The sequence below is a fragment of the Alosa sapidissima genome, chromosome 10 (genome assembly GCF_018492685.1).
Source record: "Alosa sapidissima isolate fAloSap1 chromosome 10, fAloSap1.pri, whole genome shotgun sequence".
NCBI classification, from domain to species: Eukaryota; Metazoa; Chordata; class Actinopteri; order Clupeiformes; family Clupeidae; genus Alosa; species Alosa sapidissima.
Window position 1 is genome coordinate 25,250,205 of NC_055966.1, and position 25,830 is coordinate 25,276,034.

General features: G+C 45.5%; 1 protein-coding gene across 1 annotated transcript; it reads right to left on the reverse strand.

The window, feature by feature from the left end:
• ibtk (inhibitor of Bruton agammaglobulinemia tyrosine kinase) lies at positions 1-25,329 on the reverse strand. The gene is made up of 28 exons (XM_042108229.1): positions 25,167-25,329; positions 22,988-23,905; positions 22,056-22,152; positions 21,470-21,594; positions 19,172-19,282; positions 18,500-18,670; positions 18,067-18,184; positions 17,437-17,617; positions 16,021-16,144; positions 15,539-15,716; positions 13,511-13,670; positions 12,398-13,105; positions 11,890-11,976; positions 10,826-10,908; positions 10,526-10,563; positions 9,163-9,259; positions 8,841-8,942; positions 8,344-8,461; positions 8,126-8,186; positions 7,873-7,994; positions 7,455-7,567; positions 6,385-6,560; positions 5,959-6,077; positions 5,634-5,732; positions 4,860-5,021; positions 3,562-3,756; positions 1,750-1,882; positions 1-1,105 (listed from the first exon to the last, which is right to left on the reverse strand). Exons 2-28 carry the CDS (start codon positions 23,315-23,317, stop codon positions 980-982), a joined length of 4,134 nt encoding a protein of 1,377 aa, XP_041964163.1. The 5' UTR covers positions 23,318-23,905; positions 25,167-25,329; the 3' UTR covers positions 1-979.
• Positions 25,330-25,830: the final 501 nt, after the last annotated feature.

Consider the following 25,830-nt stretch of genomic DNA (forward strand, 5'->3'; position numbering starts at 1 on the left):
TTTCTTCATTCAGATGAATTTTTTATTGCATGCCACTGTTAAGATGAGTGATAAGTCTTGAGCAATCAAACTGCTGAAATGGTACCAAACGCAAAAGTTAGCCAAGACAGAAAAAAAGGCATCAAAATGACATCTGCTTCAGATCAATCCACTGCAGGGCAGGGACTAATCCTTCGTATGTATACTGTATCTATTGTATGGGTTTTTTGTGCGAGTGTAACAGATAATTGGTCGACAAGGCAGAAAGGCACACTTCCCAGCTATGGGACTCCGGCATGAGTCTGGTTCTTACTGTGCATCAAATAACTTGGCAGAATCACGACCACTGACTGTTCTACTGCAATATGCAACAGCACCAGCTGACTAGCACTACTACTTCAACTGCGTATCACATTAAAATGTCCCCAGCCCCACCCTAGCTGTCCTAGATTTGGATTCAGATATGCATGTGTGATACCTCAACTCATCCAAGCCCGCCAGTGGTTTAGCTATTTCCACCAGGCCCGAGGTAAAGCCTGGGACTTTCCTGCTGAGGCACCCTGTCTTCCCCACTGCATGGCCAGTAAAGCTTTGTTCCATGGAACCCGTTACCAACTCATTTCCAGTTCATCTTTGGCAGCTTCAAGACTGCTCTGTGTGCATCATGAGACAGCCATCCTTCCGAAGACACACAACTTCACATACACCATCACCTTTGTTAAGTTTTACTAAACGCCAATAAAGGATGGTCAGGTCATTTGCCATCTATCTTTCCTCACTGTATTCCTCCTGTTGTGCAAACAGGATATGAAGCAGCAGGGTTAGCAAAAAAATGACATGGAAAAAAAGGAGGAAAAAACTGAAAAGAAAAAAAGCCAGACTATTGTCTGTCACTTCATCCACAACACGAGGTGCAACACTGAGTTTATGGAGGTCACAGAGGGGGGTTATCTTGTCAACATTTCTCTGTGTTAAATTGTACACAGTGCCGGTGTTTGTGCTAGTGTTTGTTCCAGGTAGGGGTGGCAATAGGACCCAGGGGAGCCCTCTCCACCACAATCAGCTCATCAGGGTTGTTGGCGGCTCGATAGTGAAGCAACAGGTCTTGAATGGCTCGCTCCTCAATCTGAAAACACAAACGGAGGGAACACACAGAGATTTAAAGGCACTCTTACCAGTTTTTTGACCTTATCATAGCGTTTCCAAAATCATTTTTGATGGCACATAACCTCATAACATGACTAACGGCACTTCTGCCATAGTCTGAGTGGCCCCAGGGTTAGCCCTAACCCTAACCCTAGGAAAACGGAAAAGAGCTGCTATGCTAAAGGAATTCGGAGATCTATTTCTACAGACTGCCTTCGGTGCATTCCCTCTATATTGTATCGGAGTTATGTTAATACTTTGTTGCAAAAGACGCATATTTAGTTTGTTTATTATTGCGCTTCTCAACAGTAGGGGAACCCCGAGATCTTGTTAAGGGTGCATTTAAGACAGGAAGTCAAAACCACCCACAGGAAGTCAAAACCATCTTAGCAGCATGAAGTGAGAAGAAATAATGAGTACATGGAAAGTCAGGAGGGGTAGACAAAAGTCATGGAAAAGTCAGGAAGGGTAGGGAAAAAAGAGGAGGAAGAAAGATAGAAGTGAAAGAGAGGAAACAGTGAAAAGCATAAAGAGAGAACATGAAAACAGATGAGGAGCGCAGAGAGAGAGAGGGATGAAGGAGGACAAAGGGAAGGAGGTGGAGCCAGCCAGGCGGGATTGTACCTGTATGAGAGCCAGCGGTTTCTCCCGGCTGCGGATCAACGCCGCCTCCTGTTTCCTCTCCTCCTCCACAATGGCCGCGAAAGTCACGGCCGCCCCCGCCGGTGGGCTGCCCACCCCGCTCCGCACCCACGGCCTGATGGGAAGAGACAGGAAGTGCCAGTGAGTGAGGGGGCACAAGCACGCATGGGTCAGGGGTCAGGGGAAACGTCACAGCCCCAGTCATCACACCCTCTCCACACTCGAACTTCTGGAGCTTCTGTTACTAAACAAAGCCATATGGCCGATAAATAAAAAAATTTCCCTTTTACTTTTGTTCATATCCATATGTATTTTTAATTGTATTTTATTAGTACTCGAAAGAATACAAACTACTCCTTTAATCATAGGAGCCACAGGTGTCATTCTAGGTCAGCACCAATAGCACAGCATCTTTCTGCACAGCTAGATAGCTACAGCGCACAGAGCACTACATTCACTCTTAAATTCAAACACTCTCTTTTCTCTGCTTGGCTGAAAACACCAGCCAGCCACCCGTGCAGAATCTGATGAGTAATTTCTATCAGTCCAGAGGTTCAATGCTGAGTGGTCTCTGCACTAGCGCACACATGCACACGCGCGCGCACACACGCACACACGCGCGCGCGCACACACACACACACACACCCCCCATAAGACACAGACAGAGCAGGTCACGGTGACTGTGTCTCTGCGAAGCTGACACAAACTCAACCAGTACATTTTGCCTCTTTATTTTAGAATATGGACACATAGACAAACAGACAGACAGACACACAGACACACACACACACACACACACACACACATACAGGCAGGCAATTTGGAGCTGGCCTACTGAGTGAGTAGCAGTTTCACAAATTCCTCATTCTATGAACCTTAATCTGTAGCAGACACCAGTAATGTCGTTTTGTAATGATGTATACAGACTAGCCAGTAAAAAAATGGCATTTTATTTGCAGTAGACGCAAAAGCGCCACACACACATACACACACACACACACACACACACACACACACACACACACACACACACACACACACACACAAGCACAGTGCATTGCATAGACTATACAGTCTATGGTGCATTGAGATCATCTTACACACACACACACACAGCACGCCATGGCCCCAATTAGTCAGACCATAAACCCAAACTACTAAAACTTATAAAACAGCTACAGTCACAAGACAATATGAACCTATGCTGATTGTTGATCAATCTGGGATAAAATTAAATAAAACAAGGGTAAAGTAGTAACCCAAGATGTTTGTAGAATCTCACACTACTTTGAGGAAACGGGTGCCGAGGACTAACAACTCTGTTATTGTCATACGTGCCCACTCATGGCCAAAATACAATACAGCCATGTGCTTGCAATGAGTGGTCCCCTCTGCATTAATGAAGTAGACACACTCACTCCCAGTGTTGTAGGTTGTGAATGTGTGTGCAGAGATAGTGTGCGTGTCTGAGACAGATACTGAGTGTGTGTTCATATGTGCATATGTGCAAATGGGTATGACTGTATACATATGTGGGTGCCACCGTGAGTATGTAAGTGTTAAAATGAGTATTGTAGTGAGTGACTGTGTGTTTGTGTCTGTGTGATGTGTGCGTGTGTATGATATGTGTATGTCTGGGCAATGTGAGTGTGTGTATGTGCATGATGTGTGCATGTTTGTGAGTGTCTGTGTGCCTGTATGATGTGCGAGTGTGCATATGTGTGTGTGTGTGTGTGTGTGTGGTGTGTGTGTGTGTGTGTGTGTGTGTGTGTGTGTGTGTGTGTGTTGTCCTACCCTGCAGGTTTGTCTGTATCGCTGCTCTCCGCACACTTGAAGGTCACCCTCTTGGCTCCTGGCACTAATCGCACTGCGGGCCCCGGATTCCCAACAGCCACTGGGGCAGCTGGAGGGGTCTTGACCCGCTTCACTTCCTCTTCCAGGACGTCCCGGAAGGACCGCAGCGCTGGTGGAGACTGGACCGCTGTCGCCCTGGGAACAAAGACATGAAGATGACCTCCAACAGCACATGAAGATGACCTCCAACAGCACATGAAGATGACCTCCAACAGCACACGTCAGGTCAGGGACAAGGAGATAGACAGTGTGTCTGAGAAAGCTGGATTTGGATCGAGTCATAAAGGAGGGAGCGGTTACAAATGCTTTAGTCACTTCCACAAACAGAAGCGCAGACGTGCTTTTAAGCGTGCTACCCATCCACACGAAAAATTCCAGACATGATCTCTTAAAAAGGTGCTCTAAGCGATGTTGGGCAACGTCACTTCTGTTGATGTTCAAACAAAACAGAGAGCTAGCTCGCTATTCTTTCCCCCTCCCAGCCGAGCTGAGGTCAAATCCATACTGTTGAGGCAAAATACTTTTTTTTTATTAATACTAGGCTTCGATTCCAATCCAGTGTCAGAGAACAATTTCTCTGACCTGACCTTGACAATTTCATAAGCTGGCTCATAAGCTGCCTTGCAGGACCAGTAAGATGTGAGATGTGGTTGTGCGAGCTGCGTGCATTATTAATGAGAGAAAGGTTTTATACAAATAGCGATACAAAAACGGTTGAAGTTCAAGTTGAAGTTCAAGTAGTTTATTGGCATGTACTTATAAAAGGAATTATAAGTAATGAAATTCCTTGTGTTCAAGAGCCAGCTCAATTTTAAAGAATAAATAAAAAAAAAGTAGTAATCAAAAAGGATTATATTGTGTGTGTGTGTGTGTGTGTATGGAGGTGCATGGTGTGTGTGTGTGTGTGTGGGGGGGGGGGGGGGGGTTGCCCGTGTAAATCCTCACAGCCCTAACCTTAAGAACGCTTCTAACCGCGGAGTTGGGAGCCTGACATATATCAGCTATATTACAAGGGATTACATTGTCCCCGGAGCAACTTGGGGTTAAGTGCCTTGCTCAAGGGCACAACGGTGGAAGCCGGGAATTGAACTGACAACTTTCAGGCTACTAGTATGCTAGCCCAGCTCCTTAACCACTACACTACCACCGCCCCATCGAATTACGACCTCTGTTACATGTGCGAGAGTGAGATGCACCGCAGCACCACCAGACACATCCAGTCGCTGAGCACCACTGACCATGCTTTGGCCGTTTTGGAGGGGGTGACCACGGGGGTTGGGGGCGACCGAACAACGGCAGCCCTCTCCTGGCCTCCGTCCTTGGAGGCCATGGCCATCAGCTTCCTCTGCTTCTGAGAGAGCTTCGCCGGGAGGGGCGACGCCTTGGTTACATTACCCCACCTGTTCAGAGAGAGAGAGAGAGAGAGAGAGAAAGAGAGAAAGAGAGAGAGAAAGAGAGAGAGAACTTATATTACACATCACACACAACTCATCAGCATAGAAATATCCTGTACAGCATAAATGTAACCATAAATATAAAGTGTTCATATAAAGTGAGAGATAAGATATTTAAGATTTAAAGCTGCAGTTGGCAAGTCTGACAGATTGAGGAAACCAAAATGTTGAATGTTTACAACTCTCATGCCCCTCCCCCAGTACCACAGAGCACCCTCTCATCGAGTTTGTGCTCGTCAGACTGTGATTGACAGTCAGATCTCACACAGCCCTGCTCTGATTGGACCAGAAGAACCGGGAGCTGTGGATGTTTTGCAAAACAAATAACAGGCTCTAGGTGGAGGTAGAACCGGCTGATTTATGTTGTTCTGTCGGAGCATAGTGTTGGTTTCAGTGAATATGATCAAAAAAATCTTGCCAACTGCCGCTTTAAGATATTCAGCCACATGAGAAAATAACATTCAATGCATCTCAGTCTACATTGTTTCATACAGCAACACACACACACAGACACGAAGACACACACACACACACACAGAAGAAAAAAAAAACACTCACGATCCAGGGCTTTTAGGGGTGGCTCCTTGATTCATGGAGTTGGCCTCCATCTCCATAATAATCCTGAGGTCCACCACAGGAGGAGTCTGACGGACAGTGCTGGGGAGAACACACACACACACACACACACACACACACACACACACACACACACACACACACACACACACTTTAGGATTAAATGATCCCATAATTCCATTGGGAGGCGTCACATAAACAGACACTGAGATCCACCACATTATGGCACAAATTCAGCTCTGCGGATAACAGATGCCATCTGTACTGAGAGAACCGTAGCTCAGCACAGGATGCTGCTGAGGCTTACCTGGATTTGACCACAGGTATGGGCTCAGGGGCGGAGCTTGCCAGTGGGGCGGGGCCCCCATTCCTCAGATGGGGGGTGTTGGGGGGAGTCCTCATCCAAGGGGGGCCGCATTTCTCCTCCTGACCAGGACACAGTTTAACCAAATTGTCCCACCTAAACTTTGATTTATCTGCCCATGTGTTACCTACAAGTTCAGTATCTTCAGTTGCATAGGATTGGTATGCAATAACAGGCAAAGTCTAAAGTATAAATCAAGATTATTTAATAATTTGGCAAAATTGATCTGCTAATTCAATTATATGAGCAAGACCCTATGCACAGACATTGCTGGGTCAGCTCAATGCTCCTACACCACACACCACATGATAGCTTTCGGCCTAATATGACATAGGTCTCTCTCTCTCTGTGTGTGTGTGTGTGTCCTACCAGTGTTTCCGGTCGGGTCAGGGGTATGGGGGACTGCAGGTCTCGCGGGCTGCCCACCCCCATGTAGCTGCCCTCGGAGTCCGAGGTGACCACCTCATGCAGCGACTCCACAGAGTTAGCCTTCGCTGGGGGTCCCAGGTCCCCGAAGAACACCCCCGAGGACAAACACTTCTCCCCTGTGCCACACAACAGCAACAGCAACACAACACAACCGATCAGTTGGTGTCTGTAATGTTTTCTTTTTCTAAAGATATTTGTTATGGTGCAGAAAAGAAAAAAATAAAGCACAGAAATAATTTTTTGCTGATACACTAAAGCGTTGGCTTGTGGAAGCCAATTTTCTTTGTCAGTCTTGCATCTGTGACCTCGGAGCACAGAGCCATTCTTATTTTCCCATTGTGCAGCCATGTAGAAACCGTGGCTGCTGGAAAAGCAGAGGGAATACAAAGTAGACTTCTATAAGAAACAGGGTAAGCATGGGGGACAGTCTGGCCCCGGCCGTGGCGCGACTCTCTCTCCCACTCGCTTCCTGTCATTCTCCACGGTCTCATTAAAGGCATAAGAAGCCCAAAAATAATTGGGGACAGTCATCATCAGTGTATTCACTTAATAGACACTGGTACTTAATAAAAGAGAGGTCATTTCCATGTTTGTTTATCTATATTCTATGTGTGAATCTCGGCACCCTGAATGACCTTGCTGAGTTTAAAGAGTACAGGGATGGTATGTGTGCATCATGTGTATGTGCTCATGTTTTCCTGCTAGATAATTAAAACCCAAAGTTGGCCATCTAGGCATCAGAAATGAAAAGCTGCACCATGCATTGGTTCTGTTGGGACACTCTAAACATGCATTAATAAGCTGATCTATCTGGATGAGGGGCTGTGCTAATCCGAATCAGCTGGTTTACATGGTTGCAACAAATATTTGGTAGAACCTTTAATGATCAACTTAATGGATATTGTTGTGATGACTTCATCTCATTGGCTTATCCAAATAAGGCATTTCAAAAGTGAGGCTAGGACTGGATAGGCTTGAGCGTGTCAGAAGGAGTGGAGGGGGTTTGGTACCTGAAGGAGGCGGGCTATGGATGATATCAGACAGGGTGTAGCCGCCGGAGCTGTCGCTGCGGCGCCTTGGCTTCCGCTTGGCCTTGAGCTTGGCTTTCTTCAGCAGACTCTCACTGAAGGAACAGAAGAACAGGGATCATTTCAACAACACAAAACACCAGCTCAGTGTGTGCATGCTGCAGACTGAAATTAGAGCCCCATATTTTTTTTGTTCATCTTCCTGTAGAATGGCGTAAATATAGAAAAAAAATGTGTAAATGTTAATAACCTAAATGTTATTCTAATTCTACAACTGCAGCTCTTTATCTTCAATATTAAATTGCTAAATGTTAAAAGCATAAATGTTATTCCATTGCTGTAAGTTGGATGAAGGCGTCTGCCAAATGCATAAATGTAGATGTCGATGACTCTTCCTTACTTGCAGGAGTGGTTGGTGTCGTTGCTGGGGCCCAGAGAGGAGAGGAGGTCTCGGTCCTCGTACCCGCTCAGGTCCGGAGCGTTGGGGTAAGGAGTGATCAGGCGCTTCTGCATGGCTGGGATCTACAAAGGGAAGTCATTCATATGTCACAGATTGCAAATCACCAACCAGTTGTGTGTGTGTGTGTGTGTGTGTGTGTGTGTGTGTGTGTGTGTGTGTGTGTGTGCGCGCGCGTGTGTGTAAGTAATCTTACCATTCTCCTGTAGGCTGAAGACAGCTCTACCAACACATCTTCACTCAGAACATCCAACGCCCTGAAAACACACACACACACACACACACACACACACACACACACACACACACACACACACACACACACACACACACACACACAATCAATACACAAGGCAGAAGAACAAAGCACAAACACACACACACATTTTCATTGTAGATAATACCCGTGCTCACCGTGACTCGAGCAGGGCAGCCATGTTGAGCACGATGAACTGCTGGCAGGAGAGCTTCAGCTGGTCAGCGTTGTACATGGACGCAAACTCCAGCAGCTCTGCAGCGTTCTTCAGGGTCACTATGGACACGGGGGAGAAGGAACCCTCAAGCAGCTTTCACACACGAGGCCATTTGTTTGCTGCCCATCGCTTGTCATCTTAAACATTTGAAATTAGTTTCACTTAGTCATGCAATGCTATTCTCTAGTCTACGCTAACGGATCTTTAGCCTGGCATCGCTACAAGTTGCTGAATTGCATTAACATTTCATGGCCTCTCATTGCTACTGCATTTCTGCTAATTTCTTCCAGTCTTGAATTCAACTTTCACCAACACTCACTAAACACTCTCTGCCCATTCACAATGAAAACAGAAGGCGGTCACTGGTAAAGGGCACCATGGGGGCACAAGGTGGCACAGGGTGGGGGGAGAGAAAGAGAACAGGCCGTGCAGACTCACGGTTCTCAGTGATGGCCACCTCACACATCTCCTTTAGTCGGGGGATGAGGAGCTGGTCCGCCACCACCAGCACGTTACACACAAACTCCACTTTCAGGGACTCTGAGAGAGATATCAGACAGAGACGGAGAGATTGAGTGAGGGATAGAGACAGAACGATAAAAAGATGAAAAGAGCATGAGAAGCAGAGAGAGAGGGCGAAAGCAGCGAGAGAGAGTGCCAGTCAACAAAGCCAACATTATACCATAGTTCTGTTCTGTCCTCAAGTATTACTGTTAAGTACTAAATTTACTGTGATTTAGCTCACGCAGACAAATGTTACCTTTGACAGTTGGTGAGTCGTCTGTGTAAACATACTCTAAGATGACCTGCAGAACCTCAGAGCTGGTGGGCATATCCAGCGCAGTACAGCTTGTGGCCTACAGGGGGCAGGCAAACACATTCAACCATTCATTAACCCTTAGAACCCTAAGCTGTTTTTAGGGCATTTTCACTACCTTTATTCATAAGGATTTATTCTGGTCATTGTAAGTGCCACACACACATATTATATATTGTCTTTTTCAGCAGAGTCTAGGCTATCCAGATCTGCCTATTATTTCATGTATTAGTACTAGCATTCAACAGTACAAGCTCATAGCTCTACATGCATTTCATGTGTGTGTAGGGCAGACCGTCCTGAAACGGGCAATATAATTGCCATGTTGGAGGGATACTCTGGGGCTGAGCAATTTACAGAAATATGTGGTGTGTGGTTTACGGAAATAAATGCCATTTTTTTATTTAGCGACCCAAGTTTGCCTGTTAGCATGTGTGACTATGGTGTATGCACTCATGATGATTCTCAACTTTTTACTGCATTGCCATGAACAAAGTAAAGGCAAAAAAGGTGTTTCTTTTTTGAACAAATTGGGATGCAATGTGAGCCTTGAATTGGATGCCATGCAGGAATTTGCTAGGATCTCAAAACCGGATTATGAACATGTTTTGCCATAGAGAAACACACGATAGCGTTGGATTATAAACATGCTTTGCCACAAAAACAGACAAAAACGTGGGGTAAGTCCAGCTATATGAAGTTATTATTTTGCTGTCACTTCGTCTGTTTTTATGACGCGAGTAATTACTCCGAGAGTAATGGGTGTGCAGCGTTGGTTTGTGTACATGACGTTAATATTTTGCAGTCACTTCGTCTGTTTTTATAAGCCAGAAAGATCGATATCCATGGTACCAATGGATAGCCCTGTTTCTCCTCTTTCATCTGATATGCTTGCCATATCTATGCGATCACGGGATCGTGAGTAATTCAAACGAGAGTAATGGGTGCGCAGGTGAACGCAGAGAAGTATAGACTTCAAATATGATGCAATTTTATCTAATTTCATGATTTTTTTTTATTTTCATACTTGATCGTACAGACAAGTGCGTAGTCTCTTTGGAAAGCCCGACTTCTTCTCTGTCATAAAATAAAGGTTTTATCTCGTTGTGATGAACAGTCGCGGAGCAATGTAACAGAGAAGAAAGGGTGTGTTTTTTGACGCACTTTGCGTCAATCGGGTTCTAAGGGTTAAAATGTACTCTAATCTACAAAACTGGTATCTCAGTTCAGGCCAGCAGTAACCTTCACTGAATTTACACAGCAAAACGGTACATCATAACACATTGTGTGTATGGGCATAACATACCTCAATCCAGGGGTTTCCAAGCATACTGTTGAAATATTCTGTCAGAAAATAATACAAAATATAATAATAATAATAAATAAAAAAGACATTCATATAAAATGAATATGTGATTTTGATCAGAATAGATGCACACTTCATTATGAAAAGGGATTATAATGGGACCTGAAATGTTAAAGCAGAATTAATCTTATTGACTTGCCTCCCTGCAAGTGTGATGTCTACACAACCTCTCAAGATGCCATCATTATCAGTGAATACTGAAAAGTACATCTAGCTTATCTAGTCTAGCAGTTTTCTTACCCAATCGTGCACACAGGACACATTTGTGGCAGGGGAATTCTTTGCCATCCTCAGCTCGAAGTGTGACATCACACAGGTAGGTGCTGTAAACACAGAATCAAGACACGGAGAAATCAGAACCAAATAAACACTTCATCCAACCTGCATACACACATAGCTGAATAACACGACCATCAACTGTCCTTAAGCACTCTGCACTTTGTTCAATTAAATAATGGTTAGAACTACATCATACTTCTATGAAAAATGGTGGTTCAATAAAGAGACATTAAGTGATCTGCTTAAGTGGTCTGTTCTTAATTAACTACTTACTAATGGTTACACAGTACATCTTATATGAAAACATGTTTCATAAAGTGAAGTTAGGCTACCAATTGATGCTAGTGTTCATAACGTGTAATGATGAGAACGGACAGGAGATAGGAGAAATCACACACTGCTCACTGTCTTTAGTCAACTCTACTAAGGACTCAACAGAAGAGAGCGGGACCAAACTGCTCTAAAAAACATCTAGCTGGCATTTGGAAGCAGGGAGGAGGCGTCCTTGAAAGGTCGCTCGTGTCAGACGCTTAGCAGCTGTGCTGACTACAGTAGACAGCTCCCAACAACCTCTTTACAGGAGAGCTGAGAGTTACAGACGCAAAGCCACAGGGAGAAGCTAAGAGAGAGCTGCCAGTGCCACCCTCATCTGCATAGTCTAGTCCTCACCGACATCTACAATTTACATTACGCTCACATAGAAGTTACTTTTGGGTATTTAGTAGTATTTGAAGCTATGATTTGGGGCATTTCTTGCCTTATTTGACAGGACAGTGGAGAGTGAACAAGAAGTGGGTAAAAGAAAGATGGGGATTGGCTACAGAAATGACCTCAGGTCAGACTCGAACCCGGTTCCCACAGGGCCCGTATGTGGTAGACAACGCCAATGCTACATTTACACTTACATTTTCTTTAGCATGCGTGTTAAACCCATGACCTTGGTGTTGCTGGCACCTTCCGTAAGGGGCACCCATACTAGACCGACAGCGCAGTGAACGTGGATTACTCTACTGCACGACACCTACCATTTCTTCTGGTTGAACTTCGGTCTGCTGCCCGTCTTCTTGGCCGTCACAGTGACTGTGCCATTCTCAAACTTCACGCCTTCCAACCTGCCAATAAACAACATCTACGTTCAATTGCTGGCTTACTCAACAAACATACCCATGACATACTGTACAACACCATAGCTGTGAGACCACAAACGCTTAAAGCCACCTCTCCAAAGATGTATATCTAGGAAAATAAGCTGCCCTAATCAGTCAGTGTAGTTACATACAAACAGATTTCAGTCTAATATACTGATTACTCCGATTAAAATAGGTCATGTAAAAATTGTGTATTCGGATTGAAATCCAATTTTATGCTAAAAGCAACTGAATCGGTTATCACTGTAATACCAATAGGCTCAACACCCCTTTCCAAATATTCAGCTAATTCCCATGAACACAACAGATACATGCATATATCTTCGCCTTCCCAGAAGCTCAAAGCTACATCCAGTCACCACCCACTGTGGACTGTTTTCTTCACCTGTTGGAGAGGCTGCCCAGACCCAGTCTTTTTGCCAGCGCCTGCAGCATCTTCACTGGGCTGGGACCGCCCGCTTCACTCCCACCACCACCCTTGCTGCCCTTCTTGCCAGGCTTGGGGCCTTTCCCCTTGGGCTTCTCTTTGTCCCGGTTATCCCCCTCCATGTGGGTAGGGGGCGGCAGCGAGCGGTACACCTCCAGCGCCGAGCGTCCCCGCAGGCTGTCCCCCAGGCCCAGCTCCTGCAGGCTGTGGATCAGCTGCTCCTGCTGGTTCTGCTGGTTCTGCTTCTGCTGGTTGTGGCCCGGCTTCCTGGCGCTGTTGGTGGCGTTGACGCGTGGGACGCTGGGCCGGGCGCCGTGGGTCAACATCTCGCACGTGTCCGCGTAGACGAACTGCAGCGCCTGCTCCAGCAGCTCCGCTGAAACCTTCTCCAAGACGAGCAGGTCGCAGCCGGACGCGTCCTCGCTCCGCCGCACCTCCTCCTCGTCCCAGTCCTCTCCGCCGCCGTCACCCTGGCCGCCCTCGCGGAACAGAAGCTTCCGGAAGAAGTCGGAGCGCACGGACAGAATGTACTTGTGGGCGGGGAAGGTGCGGTCACCGGCCTGCAGCGTGACATCGTGGATGCTGTCCATCTCGTCTGCCTCGGCACGGAGCACGCGCAGGTGATCAGAGAACGTGGACATGGAGACGGTAGGAATCTCATACAGACTGGAACACAGGAGGGGAACACAAACACAATAGTGTAAAACACAATAGTGACTTCACCACCCCACATGACAAAGAGTTGAAGACATTTGACCATGTTGTCAAACGGTGAAGGGTGGTATAAAAAACTACATGGCTCAAACCAAAAAACAAGTTTAACCCAAGGCTATATACAGATGATGGTACGGAGGCCAAGAAAACAAGGAGAGTGATTCCTGTCCAGAATATCTCAATGTGGTTTAAATCAAATCAAGGACATTGATGATGCACATTTAACCATTGAAAACACAATTCAACCTGTACAACAAGCCAATGTGTTATTTTACTGTCTTGTGAGTTTAGTGATATCTGTGTCCTTGCAATGGCCAGTGGCTATTCAATTATCGACTGTCGGTCAGTATTTGGTACCTGGTCTTAGGGTCGGACTGTAGCACGGCAAAGTTGCGTCCCTTGGAGTCGACTGTAATGCTGACGGCTCGGTGGACGTAGGGAAGCTTTTCCAGACGGATGCGCTCGTACACCCCTCCAGCTTCCGAGTGGCCACAAACCTCCACCCCCCCGGTCGGGTCTGTTTGGGCAAGGAGATGGACATAGTGACTTCACCCTTCTAAATATGCTAAATATAACTCTGCTAAATAGCTACTATTTAATATTGCTACTACTAGTGATTGCCAAGCAGGGCAGTTTGAGAACACTCTTAAAGAATACACAGCCACTCACTGTACAAATTACAAAATTAATTTAGGCAAGGGGTTTTTTTTTGTCCCTAGATTTCCCTGCTTCAAGATGAGTGATTTCACACTACTCATGGCAGCCTGGAGCATAATTAATTTACAGTTTCAAAATAGCTTCAGTCTTCACGCTCTCAAGTGTAAGACATCTCTCAATAGTATACTATTTAGTAATAGTAATTACTAAACACGGCAGTTGGAGAGGAGTCTTAGAACATACATACGGTGACCAATGCCGGCCTTACACCATGCGATTTTCGAGCAATTTCACAGTCAGCAACTTAGTTTCCAAAATCGGAATGAAATCATGGGAGTTTTACTGGAGTTACGGTGCGCTCCCTTCAACTAGATCTCCATCTAATATCTAAACCAACAGTGACCTTTTTTCAACACCAAACAGGAAGGGGCAAAGTAGGCGACAGCTGTAGCCTATATGATTTAGTTTTGCATAAATTATTAGTTGGCTATTCCAAGTGATAGAACAACTCTGAAACAATGCTGCAGAAACATTAACATATGTTTTTGAGGAGTAGGCGATCATTTGATATCCTGTTGATATCTATTTACGATGGGAAATAATTTAAGGAATCTAGTTGCAGTCCAGTAAATAGTGACCCTGCAAGATCCCTAGACGCTGCAAAAATCATAGTCTGCGACTAGTCTGTGACTTAAAAACTCTATGACTTGTCTTTAGATGTGTGAGGGTCTGAGACTGTCCTTTCAAATAGTTTCAGTCTTCTGGTGTGAGGATGGAATAAGATGATGAGGAAGGGGAAGTTAAGTCCTGTGGTGAGGTTGTTCCTTCCTGCTACAATGCAAGCTGATGTGGTTCATGTGCTACACTGTTCAGAGTGAGAACTGAACTAATTGAGCGTCAGCGTCAGTTCTGGCAGGCCAAGTGGTCAAGGCGCTGCTAACCGCTATGGGCGTCAGCTGATCAGCTGTCAACTCCCTTCACACTCCCCTCGCTTCTAAATGGCTACATCCAAACAGGGTGCCTTATTTAAAGCTGCTTTAGTTATTCCATTTATGCAATCCACCTCCTCCCCTGCTCCACCCTGTCGTGTATAACATGGCATAGGCTTAATGTCATAGTTGCCTGCTCTGTTCATATGGGGGAATAGTTTAGCTCGCTCAGTGTTAAACTGTGTGAGCGCCCCCTAATGCTGCTGCTGTCCCCAGGCTCACTGCTCTTTCATGGTGCTCATGAAAGGTCTGGGGACCCCTCTGAACAGAGCCATACCGCCAAATTTAATTATTGAATATATTTACATATATTTATGTAATATATTCAATAAAATTTCCTAAAGAATTTGTATTGCCTGTGTTGTTCTTGACTTAATGGACCTGACAGAACTTGATTAGTCAGTAGTGTTCCTTACACGCAGGTTTTGTGCTTTTATCTTTTTGCATGTGTGTGTGGGTTTGTGTGTCTGTCCAATGAAAGGAACCTAACAAAGGGCTCTTGTGTTTTGCATCTTTCTTGCCTGCGCAGACACAATGTTCTTTGATCTTTATTATTGCTAGTTCTCGTACGCTTATAGCGTACCCACAGATGTGTCAACGGTACCCGTCTTACACCGTGATGTATTTGTCCAGAAAGCTGTATATGTGATCTCTGCTTCAGTCTTTGTTGCCCAGGAGCCTAGAGATGTGATTCCCCTGTCCTCCTACGATAGCATTCTAAATATTGTGTTCTGTGTACCTTTCTTGTCTGTGATCTTCTTGTACTCCCCGAGCCACTGGCCACTGAAGCCCTCTCCTTCCTGCGTTACGAACATCATGTTGCTCTTGCTGAGGGCGATGTCGGACATGAACACCTGGCGGCCGTACGCCCACCTGCACTGCCTCAGGGCTCCGCCCACGGAACGCCAGCAGAAGACCTGAGAGAGAGAGAGAGAGAGAGAGAAAGAAAGAAAGAAAGAAAGAAAGAAAGAAAGAAAGAAAGAAAGGAGAGAAAGAAAGAAAGAGAGAACTTATATTACACATCACACACACACACACACAACTCATCAGCATAGAAATATCCTGTACAGCATAAATGTAACCATAAAATGAATACAAAATAGAGGAGACATCACTGTGGTCAAAGTCTTTAACAAACCCTAACAAAGTCTGATGGGCTTAAAGTTTGAGATTTCTTCATGCCTTTCGTAGCTAAAAAGAGAAGAAAACATTGTTACTCACCCGTCCAGCCTCGTCCAAGGCCAAGATGGCGGCCTTCTCTCCCCCGTTCTCGTTAAGCAACTGGGGGTCCACGCGATGGTCCAGAGTCCCGCCGGTCACCAGAACCTTCTTAATGTTGAGTTGCCTGAACAGAAAATAAAATACAATCTCTGGGTCACAAGGCCATTCAGAATAACAGAGCATGCATGGACCCAGCAGGATAAACACCACCAACACCTCATGGTCATAACAATCCTAATAACCAGGCATACACCTCAAACTGAACGTCTGTGGTGAGGCCTGTTACTGAGGCACCAAACTAGGAACGAAGTGAAGAACAGACCATTAAGAAAGCAAATTATAGAAACTTGTCAAATAGAAGTGGTAGTTCTTACATCACAGACTTGACTTTACTGGAAGTCCTAAAGAATCATCACTCAAATGTACTCAAAAGATCAAACAAACAACAGTACTACACTGGTCACAAAAGAACAGAGAAGACTATTTAGTTTCCCACTATGACAAGGCTCTAACTCTAAAAGCATACTGCAGGGCCTAAAGCAAAGAACAGTTTTGTGCCTGAGGTCATCATAAATGTTCTTCGCCGATAGATCTATATATAATGCTCTACTTTCATATCTTAAATAGCCTGACCTACACCTGAATTCCAGCGCTGTGCCTGAGAACTTTAAAGATGCAGTCAGCGATCTTACGCATTCACGTACACATTCAGCGAACATCTCCTCACAATCCGCTAGCTGCCCATCAGATGAGTACACTGTACAACCAAAAAAGGTCTGTAGGCAACCCAGGCTCCGGAAACGGAAATTGGAAACTGTCCCCCAAACAATAACAAACCCCTGTGTGGAATTTCTCCGGGAATACTGAAGGGAGGGTAGCGCTACCGATTTGTTGTTCCGTTTGGTCCTTGGTTAAAATATAATGTGCGTAGTTTTGAACAAAAGCGTCTGCTCCATCACTAGTTTTAAATCTAGGCTCAAAACCACTTTAGTCAGTGTAAACTGTATTTTAAATGTGCCTTATCAAATATAAACATAAACATATATGATGTCATGCGCAATCGCTTACCCCACTTTTAAGCCCTAATACTAAACAGCACCCCATTATGTCTAGGTTCTAACTTTAAAGCAACAAAGTGTAGATCTTTTATCTTAAAATAACAACTTCAAACTCATTTTGATGATTCATGTTTGAGTTTGGCATTGCCGATGCGCACCCAGAATGCCTGGTGTTGCACTATGTAGCGTTGTTGTCGCGGTAATGTCGCGAGCATGACCCTTTTTGTCAGTTTTTATACAAATTAGGTACCCCGTAGCACTAAGTGGGCACCCAGTATGTTGAAAATTGACAAAAGTGGTATTCCTACATTGAGTTACTTCAAAAACTTAAAAATATGCCCGACTCCGACACACTTACTTAGAGGCCAGCTTCTTGCACTGGTAGTCAGCCAGCAGGTAAACATCGCCCTTCACCGTCACACACACCGTGGCACCATTACTGGCCGCTACCATGGAGATACTGACATCCTTATAGTGCAAAGCGGACACCTGGCGGGGCGAGGTCACACACTTCTCGCCGTTGGGATCCAGCAAATAGCCTACAGGTCAAGGGTCGAAAGGTCAACACATGAAATTGTGGAGCAGTCTAACTGATCTGAACTGGACTACACTATCTAGTGTGAATTAATCTAGATAATCTGGTCTGAACTGGGCAAAACTATCTGGCCTGGATTGATCTGGATCGAACTAAACTATTTGCTGTGGACTGGTCTGGGAAATCTGGTCTGAAACCGGTCTAAACTGGCCTAGACTACATGGTGTGTACTGGTCTTAACCATCAAGTGCTGACTGGTGTGTGGACTGGCTTAGGTAAAAACTAATTTGATATAGATCAGGATTATGTTTTCCAAATCCAACCAATATTGTGTATCATTGTTGTAAGAATGTTAAAACTGTCCATCACGTCATGATGGTAGTTGTTCAACGATACTTCAGGAACATGCACCTCGGGTCTGGTCTGATCTAGTGTGGTCTGGACTAGACTTACCAAGCTGCCCCCCGTTCAGTCCCACAGTGTAGACCGCATCATGGGTCCACATGACCGTGTGGAACCTTCCGGCGGCAACGCCAATGACATACCTCCCTTTCAGAGTCTTAGATGACACCTATGAACAGAGAGAGAGAGAGCGAGAGCGAGAGAGAGAGAGATAGAAAGAAAGAAATTCAGTTTAGTCCTGTTTCTTTGCATTGCGTGCGCAGTTAACAACGATTTGTGTTTGATTGATGTATTTTGAGGCTAGCTGTACCTGCTAGGCCCTACCTACTGCACTAGCTATGGGGTGTTTATTAGGGAAATCATATGTTGGCAAGTTGTATTTGTAAATTGTAGCCCCTGAGCCACACACACACACACACACACACACATAATCCAGAGAAGTTTAAAAATAAAAAATCCTCCTCCTCCTCCTCCTCCTCCTTACATGTTTGGGTACCAGGCTGGCTGCAGGGGGTGGGTTGAGGCCCAGCTGGTGGAAGCGGTTGAGGCCGAAGGTGTAGACGTTCCCCTCCTCCGTCAGCACCACCGTGTGATCTCGCGCCGCCGCCACCTGGGACACGTAGTCACACAGGAGCCCCTCCACCATGCGGGGGACCTGGAGGAGGCAGGGTTGGACACAGGTGAGGTGTTAAGACAGGTGAACCTGATACAGGTAAGACTGCTGCACACAGAAGTCACACAGGAGGCCCACCACCATCCAAGGCGCATGGTTGGGGTACAGGGAGGGGTGAAGACAGGGTTAGAAACAGGTAAGAACATGAACATGAGATCAGTGATGTGAAGCAGGTGGGAGGTGAGAAAGGCCTTTGCGTGGGTTAACTGGGAGAGTGGTGGGGTGTGAGAGATGTGCAGAGAGTGGAGGGTACGTTATGAAATGGGGCACTGTGGGATACAAGCCAAAGGACACGGCCTCACAGGTGAGACTGGACAGGACTGAGGGTCATTTAGGGTGTGGATCAGCTATAGTGACACAGAATATTTAACAGCATCTGCTGCAGTTCAATGAAGAAATGATGCTTCTTAGAACTACATTGCATGCCACGCTCACTCACACAGACACAGACACAAACCAGAATGTCTGAAGGAATCCACCCACCAGATAGGTCTGCTCATCCCCGTGTCCCAGACGTCCGCCCTGCCCGTGTCCACAGGTGAACACTTTACCGGTCTGAGACAGGAATACTGAGTGGAACTTACACAACACCACCTGAAAGACAAACACACACACACACACACACACACAGAGGCGTGTTAAAACTTCAGACACACATACACAGAGAACTCTTTTTGCACACAGACAGAGACATAAGTCATTCAGACACCTTCAGGGACAGACATAAATCTAGTTTAACACACACACACACACACACACACAGTAACTTTATTATTATTATTTCCCAGGGGATGGCACTTTAACCTGGGACAAAACCGGGTCACAAACAGACCTGCAGCACTAAAAGAACATGCATGTTTCATCTCCTTCCATCAGACCTTCATCTATCTCTCCCCACTGCCCTCTGTCTGACCCACCTGCTCCTGTGCCAACCCCAAACAGCAGGGGAGCAGTGAAAGACCCCCCCCCCCCCCCCCCTCCAAACACACACACACTCACACAGGTTGTTTGTGCTGTGGTGCAAGTGCAAGTGGCGAGGCTGGGGAAAACATCATCACTAATGCAACATGCAGCCCCTTCAAGCCTCAACACACCACATATGACAGCTATGCAGGATCAGGATCATTACTGTGTGCCAAGAGCCTACTCAGGAAGCACATAACACACTCACACACACACACACACACACACACACACAGGTAGTTTTATTTAATTACTGTGTGTTATTTTGAGATTAATATTTAACTCTAAGCATCTGCACAGTAGCCCTTGCCAGAGCAACAATGGCCTTTTCCTTTCAGCATAGGACACATCAAGAGGTTGGTGAGAGGTTGGTGATATGTGATCCTGCCACAAACACACACACACACACACACACACACAAGCACACACACATTGCTATTGGAATCCCTATTCATCAGCAAGGAGACCTTTGTAAAAACCAACACATAAACAAAGGGGACACTTTCAACTTTCAACAGGAATTTGGGCAGATAGAACAAAAAACTGCTCCTCAGCAACCACACACACCCACCCACAGCTGGTGCAGAGACAACACAAACCATGTGTGAGGCAGAGTTCACAGACAGTGTAGTGGTGATGAGTAGAAGTCTGCTGAAACATAAACTACTGGATACCAATATCCAAGCAACTTGCATCCACAGAGACACAGTGACACACACGCACACATATACACACACACACACACACACACACACACACACACACACTGTAGAAAAGAGCGTGCCAGTAAGTTTAATCACACTAACAGCATATATCCAGCCAAGATGAAACCGTAGAGCAGACTGAGTGAGTGAGATGCCTCTCTGTGTGTGTGTGTGTGTGTGTGTGTGTGTGTGTGTGTGTGTGAGGATGGGTGGGGGGCCTTGGCACTGAACCACTGTGTGAAACTCGAGCAACCCACGGTCCTCATGCTGTGCTCACCGCCCCATTCATCCACTCGCTCTCTGGAGATTAAGCCGTGGTCTCTCCAGCTCAAAATCCCCAAATCCATACTGGACCAAGGACAATATCGCATTGTCACTGACAGTCGATCACGTTACCCCTCCTGGGGAAAATGTGTACACACACACACACACAAACACAAACAGACCTTCCCTTAAGGGTCACTCTGACCTGGCTATACTCTGGTCCAGGTGGGGGAATGGAGGGGGGAGGGGTGGGGGTGGGGGGGGTGATTGTTTGGAGAGGTTGCTAGAGCCCTCTAAAGTTCACGCACGGCACAGACACAAACACACACACACACACACACACACACACACACAGAGAGAGGAAAAGCAGTCATAGCAACTGTTGCCACCGTTAACAGATTCTTTTCTTTACCAGCCCTGCTGAAATAGACCTCTGTGCCCTAGGCCCTAAGGGACACTTTTCTCAGGTGAGCAGGTGTGTGTAAACATGTGTGTGTGTGTGTGTGTGTGTGTGTGTGTGTGTGTGTGTGTGTGTGTGTGTGTGTGTGTGTGTGTCAGATGTTTTGAATAAAGCGCATTGTGTGTAACACCTGCTATCTGACAAAACCAGAGTCAATCAAATATCTCTGTTTTTCATGTTAAAACCTCAACCACTATATACTACAACAGTGTGTGCGAGCCTTCGAGGCTTCATGCTTTGACAGGAAAGCACTACAACTCCGACTCCACCAGCATGCGAGATAAGCAGTGGACTCAGCAATACTAAGTCAGGGTTTCAGCCTGTTACATAAGGCCTTCGGCCCCACCCCTCAGGCACGAACCGCAGGGAGCCTATTGGCACAGCAGTCACCTGCTTGATGTAGACCCCAGTCCTCGCAAACAGGTCCACGATCTCCGGGTGGTGCCTGCTCTCATGGTTGCCATGCCCCAGGGTGAAGTTAGCGTTGTTCCCCCAGGTGTATACCTCAGTGGGATCTGGAGGGGAAAACAGAGCTTGGAGTGAACATGTAACAGCAACAGCTTTTTTCACCTTGACCAAGCGGTGACTGCAAAGGAAGACTGGAGAGACATGATATATAGTCCTGCAAAGAAGGTCAGCTGAGAACATTTCTTAAGAAAGAAAACACAGAAAAGAGATGAAATGGAAGGAAATAAAAGGAAAGGAAAGAATAGTCAAACCAAAATGAAATGGTTAATGCATTTCAATCCGGTCGTTTTCTCATAGGTGTTGTTTAACACAAGAGCTCTTGATTGTGCATAAAAAGCTATGTAGCTAAAAACAAGCCTGAGTGCAACTATCAGCCTGTTCATTTGTCAATGATTTATCTTGCCATCAATTTCTGGATCAATCTACCAATATAGTTACATTTCATGTTATTATTTTAATAATTTAATTTGAACAAGGAACCACCTAGCACACAGAGCGGAACACCCACCTGTGTTTCTGAAGACCACATGAGCCGGCCTGTCCTTCATGGTTAGATCCAGAACAGACAGGCCTTCCTTATCCTGGATGGAGAGTGGTCCACCATGCTGCAATGGCAAAATGCACACAGGATATGTTGTCACATTCCTCTTAAATTTTCCCCATGCCACCACCAGTGATAAATTTAAAAGTCGGAGAGCGCGGCTGCTATTGTAAGGCAAGTAGCTGTCTGTGACTAAACAAATGTCAGAATGGTTGCTCTGGTGAATGGTAATTCTGAACAACTTCACTTGCGAGTAAATGTCAAGGTTTTAGCTGGTGCATGTAAAAAGCTACACAAGAAAAATCTTTCACAATAAGAGGCAATTTAACAATGGTATACATATATCACAAACAAAAATATGTACTGAAATTGCCTAACTGTGGTTAGACGACTGGTGCAATATTTCTATATTGCAAAAGCAACACATAAGAATTTCAGGCAGTTTAACCAGGTGATGTTAACTCCAAACTTTAAACTGCTGAGAAGGCAAAAAAGTATATCCCAGACTACTGAAAGTGTTCCAGAGCCTTGATAAGTAGGGCAAGAGACGCTAACATCATAAAGGTCACAGGTTCAGAAAGCACAAAAAAACTGCCACATCACATGTGCCCTTTGGACAGTAGTGTATTCTAAAGGAATGTAAATGGGAAGAACAGGGATAAGAGATGCTACCCTCAAGCATATTTTGGCAAGGGAGGAAAACTACAGATTAAAAGACCTACCCATGTATCGGTTCTACCTGTACATGCAACACAGGTGATTTCACTAATTAAATGATCTACCTGGCTGAAGATTTGCTGAATCAGCTAGTTTAGTGAATGGTTTGGAACAAATATGTGGAAGGACTTTCTTTACTTTCTGAGGTCAGAGGTTCCACCACTGTGTTCTGCATAGCTCACCTTGACCAAGGCCATGAGGCAGTGGATGTGGCCATAGAATGCGCTGCGATGCAGGGCGGTCCAGCCGGATTCCTTGTCCTTGGCCAGCAGGTCGGCGCTCTTGCTGTCCAGCAGCCACTCCAGCAGGGCACGCTTGCCCAGCGAGGCAGCCAGGTGCAGCGCCGTGCGGCCAAACCCATCGCGCAGCGTGGCTGCATTGTGGCAGTGGGCCATCAGGAAGGTGCAAAGACGCCCCTCCTCTGAGCCACCCGTCATGGCCGCGACCACCTCGTCCGCGTGCTGAGCTGAGCGGCATTTAGGGGTGCAGTCGGGTGACGCCACCACGCTCATTGTGATGCCCAAACACAAAAGGTCAAACTTTCTCCCAAGAACAAACCACCTGGTACCTTCAGGCCCCCCCGCCTACTTCAGTCCCCCCCCCCCCCTCTCTGTGAACCCCTCTCAGTGTTGCCTGCTGCCTCAGGTTGTGCTTAAGGTATAGAAATGCAAAGACTCAAAAAAAAAAAAAAAGGTAACACTTCAAAACAAGGTGGCTAATTTGTGTTTTTTCAGGGTGCTAGAATTGTGCTTGTGTTGGGATTCCACTGCACCCTAGCAACCCCAGGGCACAGAAACACACCTTCTGTCAGTCCACCATGACAGTTACACACACACTACAACCCTTTGGCACAAACAGAGGTATAAATACAATAATTACACTATATATAAATATAAATATATAAGCACTTTTTACAATTTTTACAAATATATTATCTTTCAAAAAAATATTCTATGATTTCTTTACATGGAAAAAGGCAACACTGTTTACAACCCCTCTTGCAATGTCCATTCAAAAACAGTCTTTCTAGCTGAAGGGGAAAGTTCCCCTTCCCCCCAAAACACACCACGTTTTTAAGCCTCCATAATTGTATGAGGTACCTGCAGAGAAAAGTAGAAGATGAGCAATGCAGAACATTTAGAAACCAAAGGCAAGTGAACAACACAGAGAGAGGCCTTATGTCAAGGGCCATAGGACACACCCACTTTCTCTCGATCTAATAGATATGTGAAATATGTCAACAAAAACAACAAGTTTATGTGTATTTGCCTATTCATACAGTATTTAATTGTGTTGTATTTGCATGGTCTGATTGCATATGTTTCTGATCTTGTGTTACTACCGTTGCACAACCAATTGCCTCTTTGGGGACAGATCATGTTCTACTTGACATGACATGCTATCACACACCTCTCCAAAATCATTAAGTGCCAGAACAACATGATGAATGTAACTTCCTTTGAGCTTTAGAGAGCAGCCAAGCATTGACAACAAGTTGCAAGATTTGAATGATCGAGGGCTGTTTACTTAGGCCCACTTCATTTCCACTCGTGGAATAAATGTAATGCGCTGCAGAACACCAGCTGCCTACTCGTACTGGTGCGAACAGTGAGTGGAATGGGGCCTCAATGATCAGAGTTGTTCGGAGGTCAAGAGTCAAGTCATCCATTTGAACTAGGGGCACCAGAAATATCTGACCGCTGTTACCTAACCCGAAGTATGAATGTGTCGTCTACATTACACTAACGTTAGTAGGAGTGCCAGCTATTCACAACACTGCGTTATATCTGCACATAGCCCATCAGTACCAGGTGGTAGCTGGCCCCCTGGTTTCACAAACTTGACACGTCTGTCATAGCTAGATTACAAAACACTTGATACATGTAGTAGGCACTGCAGCAGCACAAGTTGCTACAGCTGCCCACACAGGAAACCAAGAATTAGGATATATTATAATTGCCGTGCTATTGCGACACAGTGTGTATGGTAGGTTGAGAGGCTAATATTGAAACACTGCAATCTGAAAAGGTATGAAAGGTAATAATCTGAGTTAAAGCTACCACGGCTAGTTTACGTTACGTTAGGTGACGTGACGTTAGCTAGCTAGCGAACCCATACATCCTAGTCCAGCAACAGCACGTAAAATAAAAAAAACGAATGATCTAAATAATGCCCCAAACCATAAAATCTGAGAACAGATGTATCTTTTCTATGTTTACTTCAACCAGCCAACAACTAATAAACTACAGAGGAAAGTCTATGTGAATCTATGACACATCATCGCTGCAGCGCTGAGCCAGCAGCAGCCCAGCCCAGCCCAGCCACAAAACAGTCTCCGCTGGTCATATTTCACTTTCTCACCTGCCGCTAGATGAAGATGACGGAGTTATTTGAGATCGTCTCAGCGATGCAATTCCAGACTTTCATCGTTAAATGAATAATAGTCAATTTCCGATAAAATTGGCAGACTAGCTGGAAACCTCTTATTAGGTAATAAGGCTAAAACAGGAGAGGAACGTGTTAGTAAGAGAATCTCTTATTGGTGGAAGCATGATCCAATCCGTATGATGATTGGACGCTAGTGTTACAAGATATTACGTAGTTTTAAAGCAACTTGGTCAGTGGGTCACCTTCTCTCCCAAGCCCAGTAGGCTAAACTGTGAGCCCTGATGAAGATCATTAAAAGGGAAGAAAAGGTAGCCAAATTATGTATTTGTATTATTGTTTTTGTGCGTGTGTGTTTTAATAATAGGCTACATTTCGTTCGCGGTACCCGCCCATTAGATGGCACAGGCGGCTTGTGCGGCTGTGATAAAAACCTTGCCAATTTCTGATTTGACGTCATTTTGTCTCAAATCTTCACTTTCAAATTTCCCTGTTGAAAAAAAAGCTAAAAAAGCTGGGTTTAGCTGGTCTAAGATGACCTCATACCAGCTCTTGATGGTTTTTCATGGTAGCTGGTTGGGCCACCTGCTGGTCATGCTGGACCATCTTATCAAGCTGAACATGCTGGTATGACAGCAAA

Coding starts and splice junctions, on each gene's coding strand:
- ibtk (XM_042108229.1), bottom strand. CDS start 23,317: ATGAGCGTGGTGGCGTCACCCGACTGCACCCCTAAATGCCGCTCAGCT. Junction 16,145..17,436: donor TGCAAGAAGCTGGCCTCTAA/GTAAGTGTGTCG, acceptor TTTTCTGTTCAG/GCAACTCAACATTAAGAAGG. Junction 6,078..6,384: donor TGACCCGACCGGAAACACTG/GTAGGACACACA, acceptor TGTCCTGGTCAG/GAGGAGAAATGCGGCCCCCC.